At 42.8% G+C, this 18,527-nt stretch overlaps 1 protein-coding gene across 1 annotated transcript in view; it reads right to left on the bottom strand.

Annotated features, from left to right (window-relative positions):
* Positions 1 to 18,527, bottom strand: part of LOC115139779 (BDNF/NT-3 growth factors receptor-like) — an 86,498-nt gene that overhangs the window by 28,110 nt on the left and 39,861 nt on the right. Inside the window, exons 11-14 of the mRNA XM_065026528.1 lie at positions 15,063 to 15,248; positions 9,371 to 9,501; positions 5,966 to 6,138; positions 577 to 817 (exon numbers count right to left, since the gene is read on the bottom strand). Coding sequence (XP_064882600.1) covers positions 577 to 817; positions 5,966 to 6,138; positions 9,371 to 9,501; positions 15,063 to 15,248 — 731 coding nt within the window. The remainder of the gene's footprint in view (positions 1 to 576; positions 818 to 5,965; positions 6,139 to 9,370; positions 9,502 to 15,062; positions 15,249 to 18,527) is intronic.

Below are 18,527 nucleotides of genomic sequence, written 5' to 3'. Positions count from 1 at the left end.
TCAACTGTTTGTCACTATGCACACTCACAGGGCCCTACACACTCACACACACTAACTCCATCATCTGCTCACTCACACATAATATGTCCATACTGTACATTTATATTGACTACACCCCCCCCTCACATACAAGCTGCTGCTTCTCTGTCTTATATCCTGTTGCCTAATCCCCTTAACCTTATACACATCTACCTCCATCACTCCAGTATCCCTGCACATTGTAATTCTGGTACTGGAACTGACCCTGTATATAGTATGTTTACTTATTTACTCACTTATTGTTTTCTTCATATTTCTTCTTATTTCTTGTGTGTTTTTTCCTAGTATTACATTGTTATTGATTATTGCATTGTTGGGTTTTGAGTTTGCAAAAAAGGTAGTTAACTGTACTTGTGCATGTGACATAAAAAACTTGAAACTTGAATGTGCTCGAATACTCGTTTTTATTGTAACAGTTCTGAAGAGGACGAAGATTCTATAGCCTGCAGATCATGCCCATGCAGGGAGAGAGAGGGAGAACCATGCAAAGGGAGGTAGTACAAGGTCAAGAAAAAAGAGGGCGACACATACACTTACCCTGTAGTAGTCCGTGCTGTACACGTCTCGGGACATGCCGAAGTCACCGATCTTCACCAGCAGGTTCTCTCCCACGAGACAGTTACGTGTGGCCAGGTCTCGGTGGACAAAGTGCTGGGAGGCCAGGTAGACCATGCCTGCAGCGATCTGCTGGGCGATGTGCAGCATCTGGGACTGGGTCAGCTCCACGGGTCGGTTTGTCGGACCGTCACCCATCATCACAGAGTCGGGACCGTGAGCCCTTCAGGAGGAGAGGAGGGGAGAAAAAAATCAATTGAAATTACAAATCACTACCAGAAATGTGACATCCCATATCTTTCTTAGAACTTAGTGATGGCGTGGTTGTCCTATTGCTATTTTGCATACAACTTTCCCACGACTTTCTAGGAATGGTGCAGGATAGTTGCTTGGCTTTGGAACATTCTTAGCATATGTAGGCCTTTCCTGCAGTCAATGGCTACTGTCATTACACACCTGGCAAAAATATTACTGTAGCTCTGTTTGAATCACTTTTATAGTTAACTCTGACGCATGCTGGAAACAGAAGATACTCTACAGGAATGATGGGGTCCATCCAAATCATCTTGGCTCCTGGACTCTGTCCAAGCATTTCAAGGCTCCGTTGAGACAATTAGTTATCAATGACACAAGATCAACTCTGTTAATCCCTACCATTGTGACACTAAGTTGTCATAGTGCTGCATCAAATGTGCATGATCCCAGGGGCGTTGGCAGACACAATGTAAGTAACTTAGTTGATGTCCCCCTAACTGCCCTGAATACCTCTGTTGATCCTACAGCTATTGTATGCAGTAACCATGTGCCTATGAACCAGTTACACTGTCAGCACTGAGGCGGAGTGCCTTAGTAGGAAGTCCACTGTGTGCAGCTCACTGTGCACTATCAGCTCCAATGTACATAACATGAGCAAGTCTACTTCTGACAAGCTTCCCAGTAAAACATTAATAACAATCAAGCAACCCAGAAAAGTGCTAAAAATAGCCCATATGAACATATGTAGACTAAGAAACAAGGTGCCTGAAGTCAATCACTTGCTTTTAACAGATGATGTTCATATTCGAACAATCTCTGAAGCACACTTAGATAATACCTTTGATGATACAGTGGTAGCAATACATGGTTATGCCTTCTACCGAAAAGACAGACATGTCAATGGGGGCGTTGTTGAGGTCTATATTAAAAACCACATCCCTGTAAAGCTTAGAGAAAATCCCATGTTAAATACTGTTGAAGTAATATGGCTATCTGCCTCACCTAAAGCCCATTCTGGTGGGAACTGCTATAAACCACCAAGTGATAAAAGTCAGTATCTGGATAATATGTGTGAAATGCTTGATAATGTATCTGATATCAACAGAGAATTATATTTTCTGGGTGATTTAAATATTGATGTCATTACGCACACCTGTCCCCTATTCCCACTGATTAGTACTTGTATAAGTGTGCCCTTTGGTTTCCATTGTCGATTTTTGTTACTATGTCTATTGGTGAGTGTGTGTACCTGCGCTGTGTATTTTGGCTTTTGTGCCATTGTGGATTGCACAGATGATTACGGGTCTTGTCCCGTGTGTTAATCATTGTGCACGTGTGTTATTTATTCGAGGTACCCCTCGCTCTTTAGTTTGGGTTTCTACCCTGTGTTTGAGTTTGAGTTTATTTTTTATTTTTACAGGGACAGTGCACATTAATCAACGTTTCAGTAAAAGTGCCGGTTTTAGCCAGCCGGCTAATTTTCAACCGCAGTCCCTGGGCAGGTTATTAAAAACAATTACAATATAGACAATAGCAACATAGAACAAGCAAGACATAGCAACATAGGACAAGCAAGACATAGCATACAGACAGAGCAACATAGGACAAGCAAGACGTAGCATACAGACAGAACAAAAAGCAGCAATACAGAATTCATAAAAGCAACAAAGTGTTTCCACACCTCACAAGCTACAGACAACAGACAACATGGAAAGTGGCAACACACAGCTAGGGACCATGTTCACAAATCTGATTGACCTTTAGCCATGTCTTCAAGCATTTTGTGAAAGTGTGATATGTGGTGCAGTTATGTGTTATGTTTTGTATAGTGTTTGTTTGGACTTCGTCCCCGTGCCTTTACACAGCACACCGTAATTTGGGTTTAATTTTAAAAACTATTACGCATTCCTGCGCCTGTCTCCCGAATCATTCATACCAACATGACAATTGACTGGCTTTCATCAAGCTGCCCACTGAAGAAAAAACGTCAAACTGTGAGCAGTGCCTGCAACCTGGTTCAAGTTGTCAGTCAGCCTACTAGGGTAGTTACAAACAGCACAGGAATGAAATCATCATCTTTACTAATGCTGCAGAAATCTGCTTTAAAGTAGTATCCAAATCCATTGAATGTATTGATTACAACATAGTAGCCATATCTAGGAAAACTAAAGTTCCAAAGGCTGGGCCTGATATAGTTGATAAGAGGTCATACAATAAGTTTTGTAGTGATTCTTATGTTGACTATGTAAAGAATATTTGCTGGTCTGTGGTGTGTAATGAGGAGCAACCAGAAGCTGCACTTGACAGATTTATGAAATTCCATATTCCAGTTACTAAAAAGCATGCAACCATTAAGAAAATGACTGTAAAAACTGTTCAATCCTCTTGGATTGAAGAGGAATTGAAAAATATTATGGTTGAGAGGGATGAGGCAAAAGGTATGGCAAATAAGTCTGGCAGCCCAACCGACTGGCAAACGTACTGCAAATTGAGAAATAATGTCACTAAACTAAATAAAAATAAACTATACAGTGAAACGAAAATAAATGATGTAAAGAATGATAGTTTAAAGCTTTGGAGCACCTTAAATGAAATGTTGGGAAAAAAGGCAAACTTAGCTCCATCATTCATTGAATCAGATGGCTCATTCATCACAAAACCCACTGATATTGCCAACTACTTTAATGATTTTTTCATTGGCAAGATTAGCAAACTTGCCTGCAACAAACTCTGACACTACACATCCAAGTATATCTGACCAAAGTACAAAAGGCAAGCACTGTACTTTTGAATTCCGTAAAGTGAGTGTGGAAGAGGTGAAAAAAGTATTGTTGTCTATCAACATAGACAAGCCACTGCGGTCTGACAACCTGGATGGAAAATAACTGAGGATAATAGTAGACGATATTGCCACTCCTATTTGACATATCTTCAATTTAAGCCTACGAGAAAGTGTGTGCCCTCAGATCTGGAGGGAAGCAAATGTCATATATATTCTATATTGTGGATAAAGAGTTACTTGTCTAACAGAATATATATGGTGTTCTTTAACCTCTTTGGGATAGGGGGCAGCATTTTCACTTTTGGATAAATAGCGTGCCCAATTTCAACGTCCTGCTACTCATGCCAAGAATATAAGATATGCATATTATTAGATTTGGATAGCAAACACTCTGAAGTTTCTAAAACTGTTTGAATCATGTCTGTGAGTATAACAGATCTTATGTAGCAGGCAAAACCCCGAGGACTAACCGTTCAGATTTTTTTTTTTAGGTCTCTGTCTGTTCAGTGAGTTCTCATTGGCAAATGATATTTCTTAGGAACTGGTTTTCAGTTCCTACCGCTTCCACTGGATGTCACCAGTCTTTGGAATTTGGTTGAGGTTATTCATTGCTGCAACGAAACCACTACTAAAGGACACCAATAAGAAGGAGAGACTTGCTTGGTGCCAAGAAACACAAGCAATTGACATTAGACTGGTGGAAATCTGTCCTTTGGTCTGATGAGTCCAAATTAGAGATTTGTGGTTCCAACTGCCGTGTCATTGTGAGATGCAGAGTAGGTGAACGGATGGTCTCCGCATATGTTGTTCCCACCGTGAAGCATGGAGGAGGAGGTGAGGTGCTGTGTGGGTGTTTTGCTGGTGACACTGTATGTGATTTATTTAGAATTCAAGGCTCACATAACCAGCAAGGCTACCACAGCTTTCTGCAGCGATACGCCATCCAATCTGGTTTGTGGTTAGTGTCACGACTTCTGCCGAAGTTGGTTCCTCTCCTTGTTCGGGTGGTGTTCGGCGGTCGACGTCACCGGTCTTCTAGCCCTCGCCGATCCATTTTTCATGTTCCATTTGTTTTGTCTGATTGTCACATACACCTGGTTTCAATTCCCTAATTACATGTTGTATATGTTCCCTCTGTTTCCCCCATATCCTTGTCGGGAATTGTTCATTGTAAGTACGTGTGCCTTTTGTGACTGGTGACGGGTTTTGTGCCCATGTGTTTTTTGTGATTTTTGTAAGCCGGGAGTTATGTGCATTAAACGGCTCCCGCCATTTACCAAGTTCTGCTCTACTGTGTTTGACTTCCATGCCACCAGTTACGCACCCCTTGACAGTTAGTGAGACTATCATTTGTTTTTCAACAGGACAATGACCCAACACACTTCCAGGCTGTGTAAGGGCTATTTGACCAAGAAGGAGAGTGATGGAGTGCTGCATCAGATGACCTGGCCTCCACAATCACCTGACCTCAACCCAATTGAGATGGTTTTGGGATGAGTCGAGGAGAATCACTACTGTACAGTGTGTGTGACCCTGATTTAGCCCACTAGAGTAATTAAGGAACTTGACAAAAAAACAATATTCTTGGTATTTCATTATTTGAACCGAACGTTTCCTAAAAGTTCAAACATGGTTACATTTATATTTCAATGATGGTAATGTTCTAGAAGCATTCTCCATCCGGTTCGACATTGGGAACGTTTTAAATAGTTCATAGAACGTTAAGAAACAACGTTCTTCTGTGGGACTTTCAGTACTTCAGCATAATGTTTCATAAAGGTTTCCTCGTTCTATTTAAAGCCGTTTTCCAAATTGTTCTTGAGAACATTAAGAAAACTTTCCATTAAAACCACAAGGAACTTTAGTAACGTTCAGAAAACATTCTAAGAACATATACATTCCATTCTCAGAATGTCAAGTTTAGTCAAGTTCAGAGAAAGAGAAAATATATACATTTTGTTCTCAGCATCAACAAAACTCTCATTATCCTCTATCTTGTTAAGTGTGTTCAGGTGTGTCGGCCGCGCCCGCCGCCCACTAATTGAGTGATTGTTTACTTTGAAATGGGGGCTGTTTGAATAGACTAAAATGAACAGCTTAGTATGCGTAAAAAAAACATGGCAAGCGAGCTTCATCCTGGTATCGCAGTGGACTAATTCCATCGATAAAGAAAATAAAATTATAGGTTTGGATCTCACTGATGCTGTGTCACAATAAAAAATAAATGTGTTTGCGTGATTAATGCCTAAGGAAATTAATTTCCATCTGTCCTATCTGTACTTGGAGTTCAAAAAACGTTTTGTACAATTTGTACATGCCCAAAGAATGGTTTACCTGAGGAACTTGTTGAGGTCCCCGTGCTTCATGTACTCAAACACCATGACGAGGGGGTCGCTCTCCACACACACACCGTAGAAGGTGACGATATGCTCGTGCTGCAGGTTGGTCAGCAACTCGGCCTCTCGATGGAAGTCCTTCCTCGCATTCTCACTGGCCTCTTTCAGGGTCTGAACACACACACACACACACACACACACACACACACACACACACACACACACACACACACACACACACACACACACACACACACACACACACAGGTTACTACCGACGTTTCCTCAAAACTCACTACATGCACACTGAGTTTGAGAAATGTTTACTGACAGGGTACTATTCTGCCACAAGATGTTTTTGGCTCAAGTCCACCAAGTGCAGACTTAAGTGGCTCTTAAAGTAAAAATGAGTTATAGAAACAAAACCATAGTCCACAATGTTAGCTTATTGGCAATGACCAAGCAGAGATGGTGTACACTTTTATACAGTAAGTGATTACTGTGTCATTGTTTACAGAAGTAGTGTTATTGGTTCTCATGTTCTGATCTTTGCTATTTTCATTAAATCTGTCATAGCGTTTTTAGTGCAGAGGCAAATGCGAGAGAGAGAGTAAGAGAGAGAGAGAGAGAGAGAGAGAGAGAGAGAGAGAAACAGAGAGGGAGAGAGAGACAGAGACAGAGACAGAGAGGGAGAGAGAGAGAGAAACAGAGACAGAGGGAGAGAGACAGAGACAGAGAAGGAACAAGAGAGAGAGAGAGAGAGAGAGAGAGAAGGAACAAGAGAGATAGAGAGAGAGAGAGAGAGAGAGAGAGAGAGAGAAGGAACAAGAGAGATAGAGAGAGAGAGAGAGAGAAGGAACAAGAGAGATAGAGAGAGAGAGAGAAGGAACAAGAGAGAGAGAGAGAGAGAGAGAAGGAACAAGAGAGATAGAGAGAGAGGGATGAAGAGAGAGAGTTTCAGGAAATGTAAGCGATATGGGCCTATATTCATATCTACAGAAATATATAGAAATGATTCTGTATGAATAATTGATTTGGTTCTACAAAAAGTGGGTATATGAGTACATAGGGTGTTTTGTGCTTACAGAGAACTGAAGTGTCCATTCCAGGAAACAGGACTCATCACTATGATCAGAACAGAAATGGATTTGGGCAGTGTTCCCTCAACAAAAAAAATGTCACTAAGTCTGCTGAGCGCAAACTTTACTGTGAACACTGAGGCTGTAGCTGCTTTAAGTTGCAGTTTTAACAGTGGACAAGTAGGTTACTCTGGCAATTGTATAATAATGTAGGCCTACCAGAGTGACCTACCATCAAAAACAATGGAGAAAATGCATCCCATAACATTTTAACATGGAAATAGCTGTTCTACCATTCAGCCTACAGTAGCAGCCAATGTGTGCTGTTCAATTTAGGCCAACATTCCATGAGACTTTTTGAGAAGAAAAAAAACATGCAGGGCTTGACATTAACCTGTTTATCTACTTGTCCTTCAGACAAGGAGGTGACGGAAAATGTGTTGTTTGATGCAAGAAACCACTTTATACAATAAAATGCATTATTATTCCCAAAACATTATTACAGAGAATCAGACAAATTATGCTACCCTCTGCCTATTGGCTACTTAGTTTATTCAAGCCTTCTCAAAATACATCACTGACCCTTTAAGACAAAAGAAAAGCTCTTTACCTGACTCTCTTTTCAAAGATGGCTAGAAATGTACACGTTTTGTGCTCTTGTAGGAATCAATGACTCCCCCATTGCTGACTACAAATGATCTATAACTGGGCTAATAACTCACTAACTAGCAAAGGATATGAACAGAATGTGCACACGTGGCTACATGCAGCTCTTGCTTTGATCTCAAGACAAGTGCATCTACTCACGACCACAGCTGTAAACACAGTCCAGTTCAAAGTAAATAGCACAGATCCATCCCAGGAGGTTGGTGGCACCTTACTTGGGGAGAACGGGCTCGTGGGAATGGCTGGAGCGGTATCAGTGGAATGGTATCAAATACATCAAGCATGGTTTTCATGTGTTTGATGCCATTCCATTTGTTCCATTACGGCCATTATTATGCCGCACCAGTCTGTGTAGCGTACAGGCTGAGTCTTGCACGATAGAATCTTACTAGTGCATCGTTTGTTTAGTTTGCGGTGTGTTGTATTGAAAGTGGCTAATATTGCGTTGATTTGATCACAATTGCCACACTAAAGGGAAACGTTGATGGTGACTGCTTCTTTGACAAGTTTCTGAAGTTTATTCACACGTACAGAAGACGTTTGAGCTTTCAGAAAACTTGAACGTGATTTACCTATGATATTGTACAAACCAGGACATTGGTGCCTTTGATCGCCTGTGTGACTTCTAGCAAAGGTAATTATAATTTTATTTTATTTATTTCACCTTTATTTAAAATAGTTGAAAAAGTTCTCATTTGTATAAAAAAGGGAAACGTTGATGGTGTCAACTAACAGGGAAAACTCTCGAAAGTTGTGTGAAGTTCAATCTACCCGCAAATGAGGTGTTGGCTTTAGGGATGATCAGTGAGATCCTGCTGGAGCGGGCTGATAGTTCTGAACTGATGCTCTGGACTTGTAGATGATGGCAGTGGGTCCCTGAGAGCTGCAAGGCAGTGTTGGGCAACTGCACGTCCATGCACTACCAACCCAACATTGAAGTGCTTCTTTCGACAAGTTCTGAAGTTTATTCACACGTACAGAAGACGTTTGTTCACACATAGCTTTCAGAAAACTACCCCCTGAACGTGATTTACCTATGATATTGTACAACCGACCAGGACATTGGTGCCTTTGATCGCCTGTGTGACTTCTAGCATCTTTTCATGAGACTGCTAACGCATTAGCTAATATCGCTAATATCACTGTTCAGTATCTTGATCAATGGCTCCTCTGCATATTTTTCCATAAACATGGTAGCCTAGCCTATATGGCTGCATGCCTGTCCAATATTTTCTTGTAAAACCGCTACCATTAGTGGATATGAATATGTTAGACCGTAGAGATGGCAACTTGGAAAGTGCCATGGCACATCTATAATCTTAGATGTGACTTGGTTGCAGGTTGCTAGTACATACAGAAAGCTCCACTTCACACTTAGAATAATGTGGGAGTCCCACAGTGGGACACAGAAAGTACAGGAGGTCAGGGGGATGGGGGGGGGATTCTTTCCCATCATGTCATGTATTTTTTATGAAAACTCTCCAATGAGATCTCGTTTCACCACAGACTTAGAACGCTGGAAGCCTTGGTGGAAGCAGGCTATTTGGCAGATTTTCCTATAAGAGTGTTAGGGGGTTGGGGGTTAGGAGTCCATTTGGAAATTGGTCAAACAATGTAGTCTACAGTAGGTTGTGATAGACAGTGAAGAGCAGCGTTACCTTGACAGCCACCAGGATCTTGTCGAGCTCAGGAGACAGGTTATAGCACTCGGCCAGGAAAACCTTGCCAAACGCCCCTTCTCCCAACTCCCTCTTCAGAACTATATTGTGCCTCTTGATGTGCTGGACAACTGCAAGACAGACAGAACCTAGTTATTACAGATATCAGTGTGACTTCCTAAACTGGATGTATTGTATATGACAAGAGATGGCTTATGGTTGGATAAGGGGTCTGGGAGCCATCATTTGTTGCACCGAATGATCTAGCTACTATTTTATTTTATTTATATACAGTACCAGTCAAAAGTTTGGACCCACCTACACATTCAAGGGTTTTCCTTTATTTTTACAATTTAGAAAAATAGTGAAGACATCAAAACTATGAAATAACACATATGGAATCATGTAGTAACCAAAAAAGTGTTGAAGAAATGAATATATATTTTCTACTTGAGATTCTTCCTAGTAGCCACCCTTTGCCTTGATGACAGCTTTGCACACTCTTGGCATTCTCTCAACCAGCTTCATGAGGTAGTCACCTGGGATGCATTTGAATTAAAAGCTGGGCCTTGTTAAAAGTTAATTTGTGGAATTTATGTCCTTCTTAATGCGTTTTAGCCAATCCGTTGTGTTGTGACAAGGTAGGGGTGGTATACAGAATATAGCCCTATTTTGCAAAAGACCAAGTCCATATTATGGCATTAACAGCTCAAATAAGCAAAGAGAAATGACAGTCCATAATTACTTTAAGACATGAAGGTCAGTCAATATGGAACATTTCAAGAACCATCAAGCGCTATGATGAAACTGGCTCTCAGGAGGACCGCATGACCGCATGATCTCCTTATGTGTGGATCCCACCATGAAGCATGGAGGAGGAGGTGTGATGGTGTGGGGTTGCTTTGCTGGAGACACTGTCAGTGATTGAGTGTGCAAAGCTGTCATCAAGGCAAAGGGTGGCTACTTTGAAGAATCTAAAATCTAAAATATATTTTGATTTGTTTAACACTTTTTTGGTTACTACATGATTCCATATGGGTTATTTCATTGTTTTGATGTCTTCACTATTATTCTACAATGTAGAAAATAGTCAAAATAGAAAAACCCTTGAATGAGTAGGTGACTGGTACTGTACATTGTGGTGATGTGTTTTGTGTAATCAATGTATTTTCAATTGAAAGGGAGTTTTACTATTCATTTTGTAATCTGTCTTTTTATTGTGATGATAGCAATTTGTAACATCGTGTTGCACAGTGTTAGCTCAGCTCTGTCTCTCAGCAAATGTAATAGCTGTCAGGTGGGAATCGTCAGAAATTGACGTTTGAAAGTCTATTTGAAACAACGATTTTTGACTGAACAAACACTGAGATCAGTCTGGTGGTAATAACATAGCAGGCTTTTCCCAGTGCTTTCTCCCAGAGCGGTTTTCATGCAGCCAGATACTGTAGATGCTCTGCACCCACTTATCTCAACCCAGGCCTCCCTCTACAGCACGAGGACAGTGGAGAACACCAAAACATATTCATCAGCAGGTTACTGTCTTCAGAGAGAGAAACCGTGGACCCGGACACAAACCATCAAGATTTATTTCTGATCTGATTAAGAAATGCATTTGAAGAAAAGCTCACCACTCGAGCTATTGCATTACAGCGGGCTAGACTTTGAAGCTGCATCGATCTGCACTAACTTACTGAGAGGCATAACCCAATATTATGTTAAAAAAAAGACAGGGAGAGGGAGACAGAGAGCCTAGGCCATTAGACTAGCACATACAGACTCAAGACCTGAGCGCAGCTTTGTGTGTATGTGTGTGAACCTGATGACATCACATCTGCCAAAACATGTGGACCTGATGACATCACATCTGCCAAAACAACAGCTCAGGGAATTAATTACATGTAAGTTCCCACAGTTCCCAGAACATCTATCCACAAAAGCCACAGCTCGTTACCATTGCTCACTAATTCTCTTCTTTCACAACAATAATAGCATGGTTACACAAATACTTTCAAGTTAAAACTCAGATATTTCTACCATTACAACCATACAACTCCACCATTACCGCCAATTCGTGTACAGTAAATATACATTTACACAACCAAACTCGACACATGTACTCTTTTATCATTCTTTGTAAGTACGTAATATGTACATGTCAAGAAGAGACATGTTCCCTATCCAAGTCCACCCCCGTCCACAGTCTGTCATCCTCTCTAGTTTCGGCTAAGTAGCTGTGCTTTTCAAAGCCTTCTGGATGGTAGAATAGGGGTTGGCTTTAGACTTTAGTCCCTGTGTTCTGATGTCATGGGTGAACGGGATCATTTCCACAGGAGGAGAGCCCTTCTGCAAGTAAACATCCTGGTAAAAATACATTTGTGAATCAAACTTTCCAGTACAATGTTAATCCTTCTAAACCCAGAGACCGGGATGGAGAGAAGAAAAGGAAGAAACAGGGGTTGAAAGAAGAGTAGACTGCACTAAGAAAGGAGGAAACCTCTGTTGTGTCGGCCTTTAGTCCTTCCGTTGCAAGGCATGCAAGTTGACAGTGCATCTGTGAGCGTGTCTATCAGCTGGGTGTGTGTGTGTGTGTGTGTCTCATGTTCTTAATGAGCTATGACTACTCTAATGGAGCGGACAAACCAATGGAGGCCAAGATATTAGAGTCACACCCACTCCCCTGACAGAATACCTTACCTAGAACTGTTTAGCTCTTCCTCATCAAAGTGAATACTACATTTATACACACACATGCGCCCGCACACACACAAACACTGAGTTGTACAGTATTGAGCATCATTGACTGACATTTTACGAATCCATTTTTTGGGGCTGCAGAGATCCAGTCAGATCACAACCTTCTCTCCATTGGCCCATACAGGAGAAGCCGGAGACAGACATGCACATACAATACCAGTCAAAAGTTTTAGAACACCTACCAAGGGTTCTTCTTTATTCGTAATATTTTCTACATCGTAGAGTAATAGTGAAGACATCAAAACTATGAAATGACACATATGGAATCATGTAGTAACCAAAAACAAATCAAAATATATTTTATATTTGAGATTCTTCAAAGTAACCACCTGTTGCCTTGATGACAGCTTTGCACACTCTCTGTATTCTCTCAACCAGCTTTATGAGGTAGTCACCTGGAATGCATTTCAATTAACAGGTGTGCCTTGTAAAAAGTTCACTTGTAGAATTTCTTTCCTTCTTAATGTGTTTGAGCCAATTAGTTGTGTTGTGACAAGGTAGGGGTGATAGACAGATGATAGCCCTACTTAGAAGATAGCCCTAAATACCAAGTCCCTATGATGGCAAGATCTGCTCAAATAAGCAAAGAGAAATGGTCAGTAAATGCAGAAAATGTCAAGAAAGTTTCTTCAAGTGCAGTAGCTAAAACTATCAAGCGCTATGATGAAACTGGCTCTCATGAGGACCGCCACAGGAATGTAAGACCCAGAGTTACCTCTGCTGCAGAGGATACGTTCATTAGAGTTACCAGCCTCAGAAATTTCAGACCAAATAAATGCTTCACAGAGTTCAAGTAACAGACACATCTCAACATAAACTGTTCAGAGCAGACTGTGTGAATCAGGCCTTCATGTTCAAATTTCTGCAACAAACCACTACTAAAGGACACTGTCTGTGATTTATTTAGAATTCAAGGCACACTTAACCAGCATTGCTACCACAGCATTCTGCAGCCATACGCCATCCCATCTGGTTAGTGGGACAATCATTTGTTTTTCAACAGGACAATGACCCAACACACTTCCAGGCTGTGTAAGGGCTATTTGACCAAGAAGGAGAGTGATGGAGAGCTGCATCAGATGACCTGGCCTCCACGATCACCCAACCTCAACTCAATTGAGATGGTTTGAGATTTGGACCACAGAGTGAAGGAAAAACAGCCAACAAGTAATCAGCATATGTGGAAATTCCTTCAACAGTGTTGGAAAATCATTCCAGGTGAAGCTGGTTGTGAGAATGCCCAGAGTATGCAAAACTGTCATCAAGGCAAAGGGTTGCTACTTTGAAGAATCTAAAATATAACATAATACTTTTTTGGTTACTAGGTGTGTCCAAACTCTTCACTGGTACTGTACACACACACACACACACACACACACACACACACACACACACACACACACACACACACACACACACACACACACACACACACACACACACACACACACACACACACACACACACACACACTGAGAGACACAGTCCTATTGTAGAGGTTATCTTTGCCTCTAAATGTCATATGCACAGGAACTGTCATAGACACAGGAGCTGTTATCAATGGCAAAGGGTTGCTACTTTGAAGAATCTAAAATTTAACATAACACCTTTTTGGTTACTAGGTGTGTCCAAACTTTTCACTGGGACTGTACATGCACACACACACACACACACACACACACACACACACACACACACACACACACACACACACACACACACACACACACACACACACACACACACACACACACACACACACACGCACACACACACGTTTTGTTCTTCTATCCTCGTGGGGACCTACAATTATTTTCCATTCAGAATCCTATTTTCCCTAAACCCTAACCCTAACCATAACATTTACTCTTACCATAACCATAACCTTAACTTGTAACCCTAACCCAAACCCAAATCGTAAACCTAACTCCTAACCCTAATCCTATTTCTAACCCTAATTGCAACCCTAATACTAAACCTAATCCCTAATCTTAAAATAGTGTTTGTCCTCATGGGGATGTGGGAAATGTTGCCACAACAGAGAATTTTACCTTGTGGGGACTTTGGTGGATTTAAGGCCCCCACAAGGATAGAAGAACCCCCCCACCCTCCCCCCTTGCTTAACCTGGAAGCCAGCCGCACCAATGTGTTGGAGGAAACACCATCCAACTGGCGACCGGAGTCGGCTTGCAGGCGCCCGGCCCGGCACAAGGAGTCTCTAGAGCACGATGGGACAAGGTAATCCTGGCCGGCCAAACCCTCCACTAAACAAGACGACGCTGGGCCAATTGTGCGCCGCCTCATGGGTCTCCCGATCATGGCCGGCTGTGACACAGCCTGTAATTGAACCCGGGGCTGTAGTGACGCCTCAAGCACTGCGATGCAGTGCCTTAGAACGCTGCACTATTCTGGAGACCAGCCAATACATTTTCTTAAATAAAATGTCAGTCAATTACACTCAATACTGTACATCACACACACACACACACACACACCGAGAACGCGTCCTGTCCCACTCAACACATTTTATCAGCAGCTCCAAGGCCAGTTCCATAGCAGCGGAGAGGTTGTTGCTATGGCAACCCATGCATACGCACATTCAGGTGTGGGTTCTTAGATGGCGTCTACAATATGTGTTGGTGTAACAGATTCACGGGGACATCAGCACTCAGATCCCCTGAGATCTCCTAGTCCGCACGTTACTCTTCTTCGCTGCAGCATAGTAGGCTATGTCAGCTCAGAACATGTTGTTACCAGTTAAAATGAACTGGTGGTGAAGGGAAGACATTCATATGTGTGTTGCATACTTGTCTCTGTGCGTGTGTGTGTGTGTGTGTGTGTGTGTGTGTGTGTGTGTGTGTGTGTGTGTGTGTGTGTGTGTGTGTGTGTGTGTGTGTGTGTGTGTGTGCGTAAGCCATGGTCTTGTTGTTCTACTCACAGGTGTCTGATTTGAGCATGCTGTTGCTGCGGAAGTACTGAGGGTTCTCGATGACGGGGATCTTGGTCATGCCGATGATGACGGCGTCTGGGCCCATCTCAGAGGAGGACGGAGTGTTACTGCCGTTGGACACGTGGTGGAGAGGAGAGGCTGAGTCGTCATCGTTGCTGATCACAGACGATGCACCTGAGAGAGGAGAGAAAGCGAGGGGAGTGGAATTCAGAGGAGAGAGATGAAGAGAAGAAAAGAGAAGAGGTGTTTGAGGAAAATGAAGGTGGAAGAAGGAAAGAAAAAATGGAAGGGGAGGCATGTTTTTGTCTTAGCAAAAAAGCACAAAGCTTAATTACATACCAATCACCACACCCGTCCTTGTTCATTGTCAAAGCCCATATCCAAAGCACGCAATATGGGTATAACACATTTTATATGCAACTTTACAACAGGTAATATTCAAATATAGTACAATAGTACATTTTGAGTGCATTTTGTATTATTACTGTCTAGGATTTCATCGGTCTCCTCTGATCCACCAACAGAAAATTGGTCTTTAAATGGGAAATCTGTGTTGCAAACAACAACAAAGCATCCGCCCCTCCACTGTTTCAGTGAACATTTTACATTTTTACATTCAGCTGACGCACTTATCCAGAGTGATTCATTGGAGAAATCAGAGTCAAGTGCCTTGCTCAATGGCACAGACAGACTTTTCACCTAGTCCACTCGGGTATTCAAACCAGCAACCTTTCAGTTACTGGCCCAACATTCCTCATCGCAAGGCAATTTCCCCCCTCCCGTAAACATCTAAGGGGTGGGGCTGGAGAAATGTGACCACTCTCAAATGCATTGGCAGCTAGGAAAGCCAGATCAGACAGTTGAAATAAGCTCATGCGGCATTTACAGTCAAATTCCTCAAGATCAATGGCTATATATCATGAATTTGAAAGTCTAAAAATGGATTTGGCAATTGTGAATGACCTCTTTAAAATAGCGGAAGTTGAGGACCAAACCTATTTTTTAAAAATGTATTCAAATTGCATGTGTGTATCCCCTCAGAGGCGATGAACGTACAACAGTAGTTTAGGTCATGGTGAGAGAAAGTGCGTTGATAGAGTGCTTTGTGAATGGGGAAAGAGAGCGATGGTCTGACGCTGAGCCCGTGCTCATTCCTTTGTTTGTCCATCATTTCTTTGTGGACCAAACTCTTGTTTCTTCTCTGGTTTCCACTTCCCATCCCAAAATAAACAATTAAGCTATAATTCTCATACACACAGTCTCAATCTCTAAACACGAACACATACACACGCCCCACACGCACCTACACTCGTGCACGCGCACACACACACACACCACAGTGTTGTTTTTGGAGGAGTGGAGTCATGGAAGTGGTGCATTCCTCAGGAGGAGGAGGCAATGGAAAAGGACAGAGAAACAAAGAGGGATTGTCTCTCAGCAGGCTTATAAGGTTGTGTGTGTGTTTGTATGTCTGTGTGCTAGTATGTGTGTGTGTGTGTGTGTGTGATAGTGTGGGTGTATGCTTCCATGCGTGCACCCTGATCATCGGATTGTGGTGAAACATGACTGGTATGTTCCTACAAGTCAAAGCACAGGTCCGTCGAAAATAGTAGATGCATTGTGGAAACAGGACACAACATAAGCCCTGGCGCATGACAGCAGCACTCATGAAAAGCATTGTAGCGACCCTTACCAAGGTAATAACGAGGTAGTTATGATCTCCCTCACGAAGGTTAAGCCTAGTGGAGCAGTGGTTGGCAAGTTAACCATCCCGTAGTGGGTTGATTTACCCTAATTCATACTGACTAGGGCCAGGAGTTTTTCCTCACCACAACATCTGACCGGGAAAACCTCTGCAGGGGTCTTAGTTTAGGACTAAAGGTGAGCCTCGCCTCCTGGTGGTTTGAGAATTCCAACTAAACTTTACGATCTCACAACACCGGATCTCTTTCGTCCAGCCTTTCTTTACTGGGCTGCCGTGGCTTCTCTCTGCTACTTGAGGTTCAAGCGGAGCGAGGACACTATCGCGCTCTACAGAGGAGCTCTTTCATTCTCCACCGCTAATGTGTTGAGTGGTTTCTCCGCAAACAGGCTTCTCTCTCCCCTGTGGGTGCTCAAATTATGTGCCCCCATTATGCCTCCCTCCCCACCGCCGTCCTCAGGAAGAGCCGTGACGCTACCACATTGTACAGTAGTGGCTGCACTTCAATGCATTGTTGAGACTGGAGAGACGTCCATCTTGGATCTGACTGGACCCCAATGTTCTGGGCAGTGTAAAAAGAGACGTACGTATGGATTTTCTCTGACTGAGAGAAGTGATCCTCCGAGCACGGCTGGTCTAATCAGGTTGACCTGAGGTGCAGACAGCCTGGTAGACGACAGGCAGTTAGGGCATGTACATGACTTACCAGAGACAGTGACGTCCGGCGGCCCACATACACGCCTCTCTGAACCCCACAGAAACACACTCTAGGCCTGACAAAATCTGAGAGTAATGAACTTATCCTCGTTCTGTATCTCAATCAAACACCAGATACTACAGTAATTAGAGAGTTATGGTTTTCAGCCATGATATTAGTGGGCATGTGCTTAAAAAACACACACACACACACACAGCATCCCAAGCAGGTTATTGTCTCTAAGTGAGTGTGTGTGTGGGGGGGGGGGTGCTCACTTTTAACGTGAGGTCCAGGGTCAGATCATTATAAATGCTATTTAGCCTGGAGAAGGGAGGGGAGGGAGCAGGTCAGTGGGCCGCGGGGAGTCGTTTGGGGCTGGGGGGTGTAGGTAAAAGCTTAAGTGGGGTCAGGTCCTAACCTAACACCATTAAACAGACAGAGAGCTGCTCCGCTGCTGGGGTGGGCCGGCTGGACTGGGGGGGGGGGGGGGGGGTGACTCCATGTTTCTCAAATTTCTAATTTCAAAGTGTTTAAGGTTAAGTTTAGACACCAGCTCCACATTTTTAAGGTTAGGGTTAAGTTCAGGCATTAGCTCCCAATTCTTAAGGTTAGGCATTAACTCTAATTGGTTACGGTAAGGGTTAAGGTTTGGGATAGGCTTTAAACAAATATCTCAAAAAACAACTTGCTATTGCTGGATTTGAACATGCGACCTTTGGAATCAAAGGCAGATGCTTACGGAACCTATTTGAAGCTAACACTGCTCACTGATGCTCCTAGTGGCCGGTTTCCACATCATTTCCTGACATCCTCAGACATGGATGGACGTTGAATACGGACTTGTATCACCGGTGACCTGGTTGACTATATTGATCTCCTCTGGCTTGCTGGGCGCTCTCCCTTAGACAGACAGACTGACAGCAGCAGAACATTTATTGGACATGGGGGTTAAGGGCTGTTGGGGTTATGGTCATGTGGAGTGTATTAAACGGTTTAAAATGGCATCATGTCTATCAGTGTTGTCAAAATGAGGGGAGATGCTGAGATTGAACCC

The sequence above is a fragment of the Oncorhynchus nerka genome, linkage group LG13, assembly GCF_034236695.1.
Source record: "Oncorhynchus nerka isolate Pitt River linkage group LG13, Oner_Uvic_2.0, whole genome shotgun sequence".
NCBI lineage: Eukaryota > Metazoa > Chordata > Actinopteri > Salmoniformes > Salmonidae > Oncorhynchus > Oncorhynchus nerka.
The sequence above is the reverse complement of the archived record's forward strand: the minus strand, read 5'-3'. Positions and strand labels throughout refer to the sequence as shown.